We start from the raw sequence: 14632 nt of genomic DNA, 5'->3' as shown, positions 1-14632 counted from the left end.
AGATATAAATTAGGATATGGAGGTAGATTCATAAATAAAACTAGTTATTATCACCGAAGGATCTGATGAGATTCTAAATTCTTAATTAAATATTTCGAACTATAACTCTAAAAAGAGAAAAATTACTAGTAGTAGGAATCACTTTCTTGCAAATCCAAATTAATCGGAAAATGAAATTCGCACACCAAATATTGATTTGTCATTTCAATTTTTTAATAAGTGGCACCATTAGCCATTTAAATGAGGTGTTAGGCTGGTCCAATAGAAGCCACACTCTGAAATCTGAATTCACTATCCAAAACATAAGGAGACTCTCACCCAATGGCAACTAATACTCTAATTTCAGCATCCTCCCCTTCACCTACCATGGCTTCTTCTCTCACCGGCGCCGCCTCTCGTTTCCTCCCCTCCGCCACCATCGCCGCCACCTCCTCCTCCTCCGCCACCACCAGACTTTCCCTCTCTTCTTCTTCTCCTTCCCTCAAATGCCTCCAATCCTCCCCTCTCCTTTCTCACATCTTCCGCTACCAGGTTCGAAGTTTGATTCTCTTCTTTTTTCGCATTTTTTCTGGATTTTCGTTATATTGCTATTTTTATTTATTGTAGAAGCGATCCTTGGTCGGAACATCATCTAGTGGAAGATTCAGCACGTTAGCCTCGCCGAAATGCGCCGCGTCTGATTCTGATCAGTTGAAAAGTGCGAGAGAGGACATCAAAGAGCTGTTGAAAAACACGTTTTGTCATCCTATTTTGGTAATTTTACACTTACATGCTCACTATCACTTTTTTGTTTACTGGTGTTTGACTGGGTACAGTCTTGTGATATAAATAAGGCGTAGATTCTTGCGTGCTATAGATCATACTCCCTCTGTTTCACTTATGAAACTTGTGACTTTAAATATGTTATGACATTTGTGTAGTTATAAACTTTTCAAACTTTTAGGATTAAAAATGTCAAAGCATATGCGAGGCTATAAAAACTTCTCGTTGAAAAAATATAGAAAATGTGTCATTCTCTTTGCAATGGACAAAAAGAAATAATTTCAAACAAAGTGGAACAGAGGAGGTATATAAAATGAGAAGTTATAAAAATGTGTCAAATCTTTTTCGACATACTAAAAAGGAAATGAACTTCAGCTGATTTTTTTTAACGCTTAAAAATGGTTCCAGGTTCGATTGGGCTGGCATGATGCTGGAACTTACAACAAGAATATAGAGGAGTGGCCACAACGAGGTGGAGCTAATGGAAGCTTAAGATTTGAAGTTGAACTAAAACATGGAGCAAATGCTGGTAACATTCTTCATTTTGTTACCTTTTCTTTTGCCCACTTTCTAATTTTTCGGCTGACAATTAAGCCTGCAAATTCAGGACTAGTAAATGCACTGAAACTTCTCCAGCCAATCAAAGACAAGTATGCTAATGTGACATATGCTGACTTATTTCAGTTGGCCAGTGCAACTGCCATTGAGGTCATTGATTACTTCTGTTTTTTTTTTGTTTGCTTGAAAGTTAAAATTCAATCATTTGATTTTTCTACTTTTCAAACTTTTCGAACTTATAGGAGGCTGGAGGACCAAAACTTCCCATGAAATATGGGAGAGTAGACGTTTCTGCACCCGAGGAATGCCCAGAAGAGGGAAGGCTTCCTGGTGAGAGATTCTTAGCTGTCATCTATTTTTCTTTTGTACATCACGATTTTCTGCAGCTTAGCTTATCATGCATGGAAACTACTGGTCAAGATATGTTGAATGAACTTTATCCCTGTGTTTAGTATTTAGTAGACTCCTGCAGAGTCAACCACTTCATCTAAATCTATCTTGGTCTTATCCTCTTTGAAACATGGTGGTTAGCGAAGTTCAATTGTTTTGCACAAGGTCGAGTTTGGTACGAGCTCGCGTAAAACTTTTTTCTTTTATCTGAAGTTCATCAAATCCTGGAAATTAAAGAAGAGTGTGCATCTGCTATTTAATGTAAAAAAAAAACGGATTACCTGGGTGGATGAAGAGGTTCGATTGTTCGAACGAAGGAGCTATACCTAGGTCTTTGCTGACGCCTCAGGTTAGACCACATTACCTTGCTGATGCAAGGGAAACTGCAACATCCTGCTAAATTTGTTTAAGCCAAAATTAAGTGGTCGAATTGCAAAGATGTGTAGCCAACATTTCTTCAATTTAAATCTAAGTGTACACTTCAAAAAATACATCAGTAAACTTGAATATGCACGACTTGATTTTTGATCCTCCGAACCCACTAAACACCATATAAATGCTTCTAATGTATTCGCTTTTTCGTTTGATAACTGAGTAATATTTTAGGGCCAGTGTCGAATGGTTCAAAACTCGATGGGCCCTCTAACTACTCCACGTAAATAGCAGGCTTTCGTCTGTAGCGATTTTCGAACTCGGACATGTGCCTAACTCATACATCACATGATGTACTCTTACCATTAGACCAAGGCCTTGGGGATCTAACACGTTCACTTCATAAGACAAATCTTTATCACATCACTAGACATGCAACTTAAAATTTACAATGCCGTTGATTATCATATTCAATGGTTGCATTACCTCCAATCCTGCACTACAGGAAATTTTGATGTCATCCAATTCTTGTTACCTTGGATTAGCAACCCGTACCATTGGACAAATTTGAGGAGTTATAGTTGTTAGAGTCCTACATCGGATGGGATAGGGTTATTTGTCTCCTTACATGATCTTGGATAATCCTCACCTCATGAGCTAGCTATTGGGGTTGAGTTAGGTCCAATGTCTATTTTTTACACGGTATCAGAGCTAGATCCATTTCTATTCTTGGTATATCACTATATCCAATGTTGGACCCCCATATTATGTCGTCCACGATTTAGATGTCCAGTCCTGGGTATGTCCCAGGGTATTAGAGTCCCACATAAGTGTGGGATGGAGTTGTTTGCCTCCTTTTATGGTCTTGAGCAATCCTCACATCATGAGCTAGCTTTTGGGTTGAGTTAGGCCCAAGGTCCAATTCTTAAAAATAGCATATGGTTGGTCATCTAACTCTGGCATTCTTTTAGGGCATAACATGTGTGTAGTCTGTAACTTTGGGAGAAAAAAGAAGTCTTTGTCTGTTGAAATGAAGTTATACTTTTCATTTTGCAATTGTTAAATACAGGTATAGACAATGTTTTGAAACCTTACTTTTTCAAAAGAAAAAACAAACAGGTATACTTAAAAGCTAGATTTCACTCGGTAATGATCCTCTTCTATTTCTTTTGTGCCAAACAGGCTGCTTTAATTTTGATCATGTTATTTTTCCTTAGAATCTTATATAATGCTTTACCTAACTGTCCTGAATGTTTCGGTCTGATTATTCAGCTTCCAACTGAAGCAGATCCCTCATCCCTGTATGCCCAGTTGCAGTATGTTGTATGTCTTAGATGGTCTACCATGACTTTCTTTTCTAATCCTTCATATTGAAGAGTCTAACTTCTGCATTGCATCTAATAGTCTCCTATTGCAAAATTATCCTCCATTTGCTTTGGTATATATAACTAACTTAATCTTATTGATTAGATGCTGGTCCTCCTTCCCCTGCTTCTCATTTACGAGATGTTTTCTACAGAATGGGGCTAAACGATAAGGTAACACTCGTCATTGTTGTTCTCTAGTTCGTCTCACTAATGATTCAAGTTCCCTTTGCTCTAGCTATGTATGCTTCTCACTGGTGAGCTTTTTGTTTCTAGGAAATTGTCGCACTTTCTGGGGCACACACTTTGGGGAGATCCAGACCAGAGCGTAGTGGTTGGGGCAAGCCAGAAACAAGATACACGGTAGTCATTTCCTCATGCTACTTGATATTATCATTAATTGTAAATGGTTGTGCTTTTCGGGTGTTTTTTTTCTTTTTCATATTTCCATTCAGACTTATTTATTTTTTCAGCTATAAGTTTAGAGCCCGTTTGGATTGGCTTAAAAAAAGTGACTTTTAAGCACACGTGCTTAAAAGCACATTTCAAGTGCTGGAGCTTGTTTTATAAATAAGGAGTTTACATGTTTGGATAAAAGTGCTGAAGCTGAAAAAAAGTTGTTGGAGTGTTTTGTAAACAAATACTAGTAAGCACTTTTTTCTGTTAAAATGATTGAAATATCCTTAAAGTTGTTAACACTATAAAGAAGATGTTACTATAATATTTTATTCTAAATTAACGCATATACAAATAATTTATAATTAAATCACTTTCAATTTTAATTAATTGTCTAAATATAAATTATTTTTTAAAATAATATGCAATTATTAATTATTTGACCAAAAACGTGGTTTTTCCGTTCATAGCTTCAGATTCTGGGGTAACATGTAAACTCATTGAAATATTTGATTTAGAATATAGTTTCAGCAATTAAACGAAGGACGGATTCAACGACAAAAAAAATTAACTGTTATGGAACCAAAAAAAGAAGCTAAAGAATAATATTTACAAAATATTGGAATATATCAAACATTTATTTAAAAAAGCTACTTATGGCTTCCCTTTTAGCACTTCAAAAAAGTTAACTAATTTTGGTGAACATAGCAGCAACGATAAAATGGAAAATGTTGAGAATTGACACATTAATTAGTAAGGGAAGGGTAGTTTTGGGGTTTAGAAAAAGTGAAAGGAACAGTAAGGTAAATCACTTGGTCAAACATAAGGAGCTTATAAGCCAAAAAGCTATAAGTTGGGCAACCCCACCTTATTGCTTTTGACTTGTTTTGGGTATTTTAGCTTGAAAGTATTTGGCTTAAAAACACTTTTATAGTCTACCCAAACATTCAAATAAGCCTAAAAGTGCTTTTAAGCTGGTTTGACCAACTTTTAAGCCAATCCAAACACCCTCTTAGTCTAGAGAGAAGACTGACCAATTGAGGATCATCTCAATAAAAAGCATGCTGCAGAACTCAAAATGCTTCTTTGTACTATACCTTTCTCAAAAAAAAAAAGAAGCTTCTTTGTATTAATGCATGTGCAAAGATGGGCTGGTTGTGTATGAATCATTATATGTACACCCTTATGAAATATTGGACTTTGTTATCAAAACTCTTTTCTTCCTCAAATTAGTTTGAATAATGTTCTCACATAGCCCTTCGTACGGAAATGGGAACTACTGAGGGCTGTGTAATTGGATCCTAAATTCTTATATTTTCTAATACAATAAGGTCAGTCTTTTGCACTTCACATCTCTATTGTTCAGTCACTTTTTATTAGTTCTCATGTCTTTGGTCTTGATTCTTTTCCTCTATGGTCTGTACTATGTTGCTTTTGTTTCTTTACAAATCTTGATAAAAACCAGATATCTGCTGCTAGCCTCTGTGCAACGATCCAGTTATAATAGTTTCTTGCATATTAACAACTCTGGGTTTTTGAGCTGATTTGTTCTGCATTGCAGAAAGATGGTCCAGGAAACCCTGGAGGACAATCATGGACTGTGCAGTGGTTGAAGTTTGACAATTCCTACTTTAAGGTGCCATATGATGATAATTGATACACTGAAGTTTGATGAAACATGATGGTTATTGCTTATTATTCTTTAATTTGAAATAATGTTAGGACATTAAAGAGAGAAGAGACGAAGATCTGCTAGTTTTGCCAACAGACGCGGTTCTTTTTGAAGATTCTTCATTTAAGGTGGAAAGGAGAGCACAGAATCATGAAATCTGTCAGTACAAACTTATTTTGCTACTCTAACAGCTTACAATCTTGCAGGAATATGCAGAGAAGTATGCTGTAAATCAAGATGTATTTTTCAAAGATTATGCGGAAGCACATGCTAAACTGAGCAACCTTGGAGCCAAATTTGATCCTCCTGAGGTTTGTCAGCAGAACTATTTTTTGTCTGTTAATAAGATTATGCTTTTTGCATCTTTATTTCTATATGCTGCAAGTCCACGCTCATCTAAATTTTTTGTGAGGTAGCTGGATGCGCAATTTTCACCGATTTTTCATTGGTTACTATTTGTATGAAATCTAAATGGATGTTCTTGTGACTTTATGAGCTCCTTGTGCCTCCTACCGTCCATTTTTGCTGTCCAGCACACACGTAAATATGGCGTCCTGACTAGTAATATAGGACGAATACTACTACCATTCCACAAAGAATTTGCACTAATCACTTGTTAAATATCAATATAGTAACTACTTTAATTTGTTCAGGCAATCTAGCTTTGACTAAAATGTTAAATTAACCAAGGATAAATCTAAGGATGAACGGAAGATGACGTAAAAATTATGGAATTTGCTCGAGCGTGAAGGCCTAGGACTAGATTTCTCTTAATACTTCATTCAACCAAATGCATCCCTTAAACCATACTTTTGTGAGTTTAGTTATTAACCTATAGTGGAGAATAATGATAAAGAGAACCCACTGGATTAAGCCCAGTTTGTGGTGATATAAGGCAGACTAGGTATGCTCCTATCACAAATCAACTCACCTATTAAGTGCGTTGGACTTATGGTATTCAATCCTAGTCAGAACTAGGTTCCTTTTTCTAAGTTCAAACTTAAGTTTCCAAATAAATCCAGTTGCTCGCCAATCAATTAGAAGAATCAAGTACAAGATTCCAATGAATTAGAAGAATCAAGTACAAGATTGAATAACTAACTCTGTATCCATTAAGGATAAGAAAGAATGTCAGATTCCGTTATATTTTAGAATAATGAAATTACTTCATAGCAAAACTCAAAAACACCAAGTAGATATCCGTAATTATACCTAAAACACCAAGAAAATAGAGAAAAAGAAGCAAAACTCTGTCAAAGATGACTTCTTTTCAAGAATTCCTTTCTTCGCACTTCAATTCCTTGCCAAAATACTCTCTGTAAGCCCCTGCGTGAATTCAATTTATATAAGTAATGGAACGGCAACTTAGAAAATTAGAAACACAGAGCAGCACCTGACGCTAAAGTTTGAGCTCCTAACTGTTGCCTAAAACTTCGTAGCCTGAATTTTGACTACCACCAATTGCTTTTGTAGTGCCTAGGCACTGATTTTAAGAGAGAATTTTGAAGTTGTGCTGCACCTAGCTGCTAGCCTTCTGCTAACAGTATACACCTTCAGTACTTTTTACCACATGTATCTGTAGGGGTGTCCAATTGACAAACCATCTGACGACATGCATCTGTAGGGGTGTCCAACTGATAATCCATTTAAAAAATTAAAATCTAGGTCTTGAGTTCGCAATATGGCTTAGTAAACCCTCATAGATACACATTAGTAAATTCTTAAAGTTGAGTTAAAATGCAACTTGATTATAGCATGCTTAACATGCTGCAGAATGTGAACTTGGTCGGAGAAACTTATGAAATGCCCTGACCTTGGTCCGTATGTATATAAAATCAACTTATTATATGTCTCGCTTACAGGAGTACCTGCAGCTCTTGCACTTTTTCTCTAGTCCTATTCTCAAGGGTCAACCTTACTGTACCCGAGCATGTACAGTGTTGTTAAAGGCGTCCTTAAAGGGCGCTTAACCCCTAAAGCGAGGCTCAAAACATGTTGAGCGCTTCGCATTGCTTAGTGGGCGCTTTAGTGTTGTTATCAAGGATCTAAGGCATACTTTTCCTTGCCAATGAGCGATATCCTGAAGAGGCAAACCTAAACAATTGATATTCACTTTATTGTAAAAACAAAACTCAATTTCTTTATCCATATATTTATTATTCATGCTTATAATTATTACTCTTGGACTACACATATTTTTTTTTTCCTCCATTTGCGCCTTTCTTCGTTAAAGCCCACGCTTTATTTGTACTTTGGGCTTAAAGCCCCGATGTACCTTAGAGCTTTTTTGCGCTTTTCGCTTTTGATAACACTGAGCATGTATCACTTCAAGCCTTTCTACTGATCTGTGAGAATATCTCCGTCAAACCAACTCTAATATGTCTTCCGGACTATTCATTCGTCTGACTGTAAACTAAGGCCAGAACCAACTCTAATATGTCTTCTGGACTATTCATTCGTCTGACTGTAAACTAAGGCCACTTCTGATTCTGCACTTTTTTTGGCATTGATTCTGCACTATGTTCTTCATTAATCATTCGACATTCTTTCATTTCCATGCAAAACTCCTCATATCTTTTAGGTATACTTTCATCCACTCCACCAAATTCAGATATGCCCCGTAGCTTAGCAATATTTTTAATCAATTCCATGATAAATAATGTTTTCTTCACTCCACCTCCTCAAATAATCCGTTTTTCCCTCCACGGCGGTAAGGGCCAAGGATCTACTATTTAAGCACCAACCATTGTGCAACTTTAAAATATTAGCAAATGTATGGTGACTAGAGAGACAATGATATGTATTGAATTTCTTGGACAGGGTTCCTCAATAGACAATACTCCTACACAAGGTCAGCCAGAGAAGTTTGTGGCAGCAAAATACTCAACCGGAAAGGTAAATCTAAATTGCTTTTTTACTTTTCCTTCCGTTAATTAGTCAAATTGTCACACTTGCATTTTAATTCCTGGAGAGATGTATACATGTTTAAATTTTACCTTTTCTGGTTGCTGCAGGATTAAATACAACTTATCGTCTTTAGTTCTGCCGTTTCTTTTAATTTGCCAAGATCAAGCTATTACCAAAATTTTGCTCTCAAAAATAAAATTTGGTAGCCTAATGAAGGAGAAATAAATTCAACGAGTCTTGCCTATTTGAATTGCAGAGAGAGCTCTCGGATGCTATGAAACAAAAGATTCGAGCAGAATATGAAGGTTTTGGGGGGAGCGCAGATAAGCCTCTCCCAACAAACTATTTTCTCAATATCATGATTGTGATTGGTGTTTTGGCAATTTTGACATCTTTGCTTGGAAACTGAGATGGCTTTGGTTTGATCTTGTAGATATTTTGAGTGCTTTATATCGGCATTATTGAGAATGGAAATTTTGCCCTGTCATATATGCAAAATTTGAAATTTTCACAGCTATTCTGTCAATTTTGTCACTCTTCTTTGTGCCTTGCAATTCTCTCATAACAGGAGAAGCTGCTGCTATTCAACCTTAAGCACTTGTGTGGTTTGGTGACTTTGCATATGGAATTTCTGTGGAAATTCTTGTTTGGAGTGTTCCTATTATCTTCTTATAGTGTTAAGATCATCTTCGACATTATTAAGAGCACACAAAATGTGAAAAATATTTTCTTCTCTTTTAGATTTCAGAAGGAAATTAAAAAAAGAAAGTTAAGAATAATTTTTGTTGTAAGAGCTCACAATTTAGATATTTTACAAATCCTAAACACATACCATGACCGATTAGCTAAAATGAGACAATCTTTTGATCCAAGTACCTTATTTTTTGGTTGGAAATATTAGGTCATTGTATCGTTAACGTATTTATGTGTACGCTCTTGAAGTTACTAACCTTTGGTTAATGCAACATTGTGAAAATATGAACATAGGATTAATAACTTGTTAGTGTTTTTTAGTTAAATCCATATCTCTCATTCTGTTGCATTCAATTCATTACCTTTTTTTCCAAAAAATGAAGAAGGAACAATTACCTTTAATATCAGCTTTATTCTCATATTTATGTGAAGTGAAGCTTGCTTACACGGGCCCTAACATGCGTTATCTTTACATACACAACTTCCTGGATTTACTATTTAATTTTTTCATCGATATACATAGATTATGCATATATTATATATTTATTGCCTAGTTTAGTTTAAACACTTGAGTGGGCAGCTATTTATGTTAAGTTCTTTATTTTTCTGCAGCTAAAACGATCTTTCAACATGTTTTTTCCTTATAAAATGAGGCTCTTCTTTCGCTATATAATTCTAAAGAGTTACTACTATCATTTACATCCAAGAACACACTGTTAACGGCAAAAGAAAGACTCAGAAATTGTTCCATGTTTTTTCTACAATATGTCCAAACATGCAACAAGGAGTATCCTTCCATTATCATCGAAAAGTATTAGAAAGCTTAAAGTTTTTTTTCCCTTTTCCCTTAAAAATCATTTTTGTTGTTTCAGCTGAACGTGTAATAAAACATTGAAGAAACCATTTTTTAAATAAAAGTATTCAATACCCAGCTATGAAAATTGTCATAGGCTACATGTTCAATTATATTATGCAAAGAGAAGCAAGTATAAGCTACATGTTCAAATAACTTATTTAAAAATAAAACCCTAAAATAAATGTATATTATTTTTTAAAATAAAAAATATTCTTATGATTGTGATATCTAAAATTATAAATTTTTAAAAGGTATTTTGATCTGGTATTTTATTTGGTGGAAGAACGAGTATGTAGTGTCCCAATTTTTTTTGAAATGTTATAAGGCCATTAGAGGCCCGACTTGTGCTAATTATATTAATTTGTGTGCAAGTGTTGATTAATAATACAAAGGATATCTCATGATCATGATAGTAAATGTACGAGGTGTATTTGAAGCGATATAGGGTCTAAGAAGAGCTGTTGGGACTAGTCGAGTTGGAAAAATAGACTAAAGTTTCAAAGGAGCACGCACAAAGCCTAACTTTAAACATACATAACTTAAAATTTATAAGGATTTATATGGATTTCTACCTATCACATTAAAGCTATTTGAGTCTAGTTTCCACTGGTTCAACCTATTCGTTATTTAAACATTCCTACAAGGAGTTATGATATTTTTAATGAAGATTGTGCGAAAGTTAAGTTGGGCACCTAGATGGGTGCGGCGCGCCCTGTAGTGCCCATTCCAGAAGTGATTTCTTGGCCAATGCTCTAGGCACCGCGGGGCGCCACCCTAGACAGTCACCTGGGGCCTTTAAAAACCAAGTCGTGGTAGCTCATTTGGGTTCCAAAAATGGTCTAAGTGTTGAGGTAACTCTCAACCTAAATTCTCCTAGGCTTCAACCCACATAACAAGGTAAGTTTTATGGATGGTTTCAGGAGTGAGTCTTGTAGCTAACAGAGAGGATTCAAAATAGTACTGCATAATCATCCGCAGACCTTCGGAGTCCCCTTCCCCTATCTTTTTTCAGACAATTATTGTATTATTTAGATGTTTTCCTTGTATTCCATTTTGGAGCTCATAACTCGGTACTATCAGGTTTTGGGGATTTGATGTTTTGATATCTTATGCTATCTACTGTTGAAGATTTATTATGTTATTTATGCTATTTCAATTATATTATATCCTATTTCATTTGATTGGATCTATAATGCATGTTGGCTTACCTAGTCTTGGAGGTTAGGTGTCATGACGACCTTCAGTGGGATTTTAGGTCATGACACATGCTTACTATTTAATACTCAAGTGGAGTCATTAATGATACTACATTAATTTTTCAATACCACCAAGTCACTATTCATCATCTTCCTTAATAATATTTCCAAAATATTCAACTTGAGTGAATACTTAGTTGTCCACCTTCTAATATAGCTAACAATTGACTCAATAAGTTCATTGCATTCCTCAATTTTATTTCCATGAATACTACTCATCTTCTCCCTCATTTCCCAAAACACTATTCATTCCACGAACTAGGAGTTTAGAATCCAACCTTTCAATCATTAAAATTTGCAACAAATATTACATATACTTTTAACTACTCATAATAAACGAGTTTGAAATATTATAATTACTTTATGGAGTTGACACCTCATAAACTCTGGTGCTTTTTGGATGATTCTTAAATCTAGACAAATTCATATGATTTAGGACAATTCAATAATGTTAAATACTTATATTATTATATTACTTTATGCTTAATATTATATTTTAACTGTGTAAGAATAAAGTGATATAGAGATAAAGATATTTGGAGCAAAATTGAATAAAACATGAAAGAAAAAGTAAGAAAAATAAATGAAGAAGAAAAAAAGGGGGGGGGGGGGAGGGGGACACCCTTTGATGTTTGTCCCCCCGAGTGGAAGACAAAGAAATACAATTCAAAGCAAATAATTAAAGAAAAGAAACGTATCTGGCAGCAAGGAATTTGAAGTAAACAACTCTACTGGTTTCAGCGCTGGCCTGGATCATGTATTGCGAAATTTTTCCTATTTTGCACGGGACAAGGTTATTTCGGCCCTACACGGTCCCAACTCGTATAAAAGGGGTCCTAAACCTAATTTGGAGGGGATCTAACATACTTTGAAAGAGAATTCACGTACGGGAACACATACCACGCTTGGAAGAGGCTTCTAACTGAATTTTCTTCTCTTCTATTCCTTTAATCTTATAGTTTATTAGTTCTAGAGTTGTGGGTGCAACATGAACGATGTAGTTTGAAGCTTGAATTGTTCTTATTATTTTATCATATTTATTTATTTATTCAATCCTGCGCTTAATTATATGATTGATTGATCATCAATTAAATATTATCTACGAATCTAGTATTGAACTCAGGAGAGGGAATTCTAGATTGCATATAGGATTGAGTAGAGCGAGATCTTGAACCTGAGTATCGGGAACGAATTTGCGGTTAGGATAGGGATATACCTAATCACGTTGCTTGGTTACTATACGGGAATTATTAATGCATTCTTGTTAATCCTAATTTCATAGGAATGTACTTCGGGAGAATACTACGAGTAATATTAACCATGTCAATCAATAAATTAGATAAATTAATTAGACAGTTTAAGGATTGCCGATTTGTTTCCTTTTTTTTCTTCTTAGTTTGCTACTCTAGATTAGTTTTAATTAAATAATCACATCTTATGAATCGCTTGAATAGATTAATTGTTGAGTTTAACTTAGTTGATAGTTAATCACAAGTTCTCGTGGGAGCGATACTCTACTTATCACTTTATTACTTGTCGACCACGTACACTTGCGTGTGCATTTTGGAGAAACATTCTCCCCCTCCTGCCTCTGGATACACTCCAACCTCCTAGAAATCTCTAACACCTGGTGAAAGGTAGTCTCAGTCTCTACCTCTCGTTCCATCCCAAATCTAAGACTGTAGCTGAGATCCTCAACAAATCTACGTATCCTCTCCTTCTTAGTAGGAACCAAAAATGCTGCATAGCATGACAACTTCTGTGAACCTCATCTCATACTCGGTAACAGACATACCCTCATGCTGCAAGTGCTCAAACTGGCCGCACAAGTCATCTTACTTGGTAAGTGGAATGAACTTCTCTAAGAAGAGAGTCAAAAACTGAGCCCACGTGAGAGGAAGTGAAAACTGAGCCCACGTGAGAGGAAGTGTCCATGTTGGTTTGTTCGGCTCATATTTCTTCCACCACCTCTCTGCTGGCCCTCTCAGCTAAAATATTGTGAAATCAACTTCATTGGATTCCAAAAGTACCAAATTACGAAGAATATCATGACACCTGTCCAAGAAATCCTATACATCAGTTGCGAGATCACCAGTATAACATGGAGGATCTAACTTCTGGAACCGATCTATCCTTTTCTATTTCTCCACAGGCATAACAAGTCTAATCTCAGATCCGACCGTAGCAACAGGCTGAACCGCCCCAACTGGTTGAACAACCAGAACTCCTACAGTTTGAAACATAGTGGTGGCCTGCTCTAGAGTGTGAATAGCTGGATCTGTGCTCCCCCTCTAGTCTGAGAAGTATATGGAATAATAGGAAGTATGCCAGCATGTGCCAAGCCATCAAAGTAACTCAAAATCCGGACCATAGTGTCCTGAAGAGCTAGGTAGCAATAAAACCCTTGGGAACCTGAGTCGGACCCGGTGGAACATCGTGAATTGGAGCCTGATTCCCAACTTGAGCTATATGTGGCTCCTTAGAAACTGATCTAGCATGAGCACGAGGAACTGGAGGTGCTCCATCTCTCAGAGGTGCAGTCGTACATGCTCTGGCTTAAATTCTAGCCCTACCCCGACCCCGGCCTCTGCCTCTCGAGCTATGGCCTGGGGTACTGGCGCTTGCTCAGCTATCTCAGAAGAACGTGTTCTCACCATTTGTGAGAGAATAGAAGAGCAAAGATTTAAAAATTTAGGATGAAATAAAGTCGAACGATAGAGATAAGAAGAAAGTGCAACCTCATACTTGACCCATAGCCTACTAATGTCTCCGTATCAATCTACAAGACTATACTAGACATGCTCATGACTCATAGAACCTATGAACCTAGAGCTTTGATACCAACTTTGTCACGACCCAAAATCCTATCGAAGTTTATTATCACGCCTAACCTCCAAAACTAGGTAAGCCAATATGTATTATAGATCCAATCGAACAAAACAAGATATGGTATAATTGAAATAGCATAAATAACATGATAAATCTTTAACACCGGATAGCATAACTTACTATAACATCAAATCCCCAAAATCTGATAATACAAAATCATGAGCTCTAAAACGGAATACAAGAAAAATCTCTACATAATACAATATTGTCTAAATGTATAGATAAAAGTATGAAAGATAAGGGAAGGAGACTCCAAGAGTCTACGAATGATCATGCATCACTACATTGAATCCTCTTAGCTACAAGACTCACTCCTGAGATCCGCTACCCCCAACACCTCGATCTGCACAAAATGTGTAGTAGCATAGTATGTGTACGAGATAACATATTGTAATGACCTGGCCGATCGTTTCATGTATTATAGCCCCATTCCCCTATTTATTACATCTTTATGTTCATTTGTGGTTATGTGATTTACCGGGGTGGTTGGATTAGTTTCGGGAAAGTTTCAGGATGA

General features: G+C 36.1%; 1 protein-coding gene across 2 annotated transcripts; it reads left to right on the top strand.

The window, feature by feature from the left end:
* Positions 1–225: 225 nt before the first annotated feature.
* LOC107763284 (putative L-ascorbate peroxidase 6, chloroplastic/mitochondrial) lies at positions 226–8934 on the top strand. 2 transcript variants are annotated; one of them, XM_016581758.2, is made up of 12 exons: positions 226–531; positions 607–753; positions 1171–1291; positions 1370–1470; positions 1563–1650; positions 3553–3620; positions 3723–3809; positions 5404–5478; positions 5565–5642; positions 5721–5825; positions 8335–8409; positions 8678–8934. In XM_016581758.2, exons 1-12 carry the CDS (start codon positions 322–324, stop codon positions 8828–8830), a joined length of 1308 nt encoding a protein of 435 aa, XP_016437244.1. In that variant the 5' UTR covers positions 226–321; the 3' UTR covers positions 8831–8934. The 2 variants fall into 2 exon arrangements, with proteins under 2 accessions (XP_016437244.1, XP_016437245.1); XM_016581759.2 differs by having other exon boundaries at positions 230–531; positions 8529–8934.
* The last annotated feature ends 5698 nt before the right edge of the window (positions 8935–14632 follow it).

The sequence above is a fragment of the Nicotiana tabacum genome, chromosome 12, assembly GCF_000715075.1.
Source record: "Nicotiana tabacum cultivar K326 chromosome 12, ASM71507v2, whole genome shotgun sequence".
NCBI lineage: Eukaryota > Viridiplantae > Streptophyta > Magnoliopsida > Solanales > Solanaceae > Nicotiana > Nicotiana tabacum.
Note: the sequence above shows the minus strand (reverse complement) of the source record. Positions and strands in the feature narration are given on the sequence as shown.

Bases quoted from the DNA above. Each gene is read 5' to 3' on its own strand.
- LOC107763284 (XM_016581758.2), top strand. From the start codon at position 322: ATGGCAACTAATACTCTAATTTCAGCATCCTCCCCTTCACCTACCATG. The intron at 1,651-3,552 runs GTGAGAGATTCT...CTTATTGATTAG, and splicing joins AGAAGAGGGAAGGCTTCCTG to ATGCTGGTCCTCCTTCCCCT. The intron at 3,621-3,722 runs GTAACACTCGTC...TTTTGTTTCTAG, and splicing joins GAATGGGGCTAAACGATAAG to GAAATTGTCGCACTTTCTGG.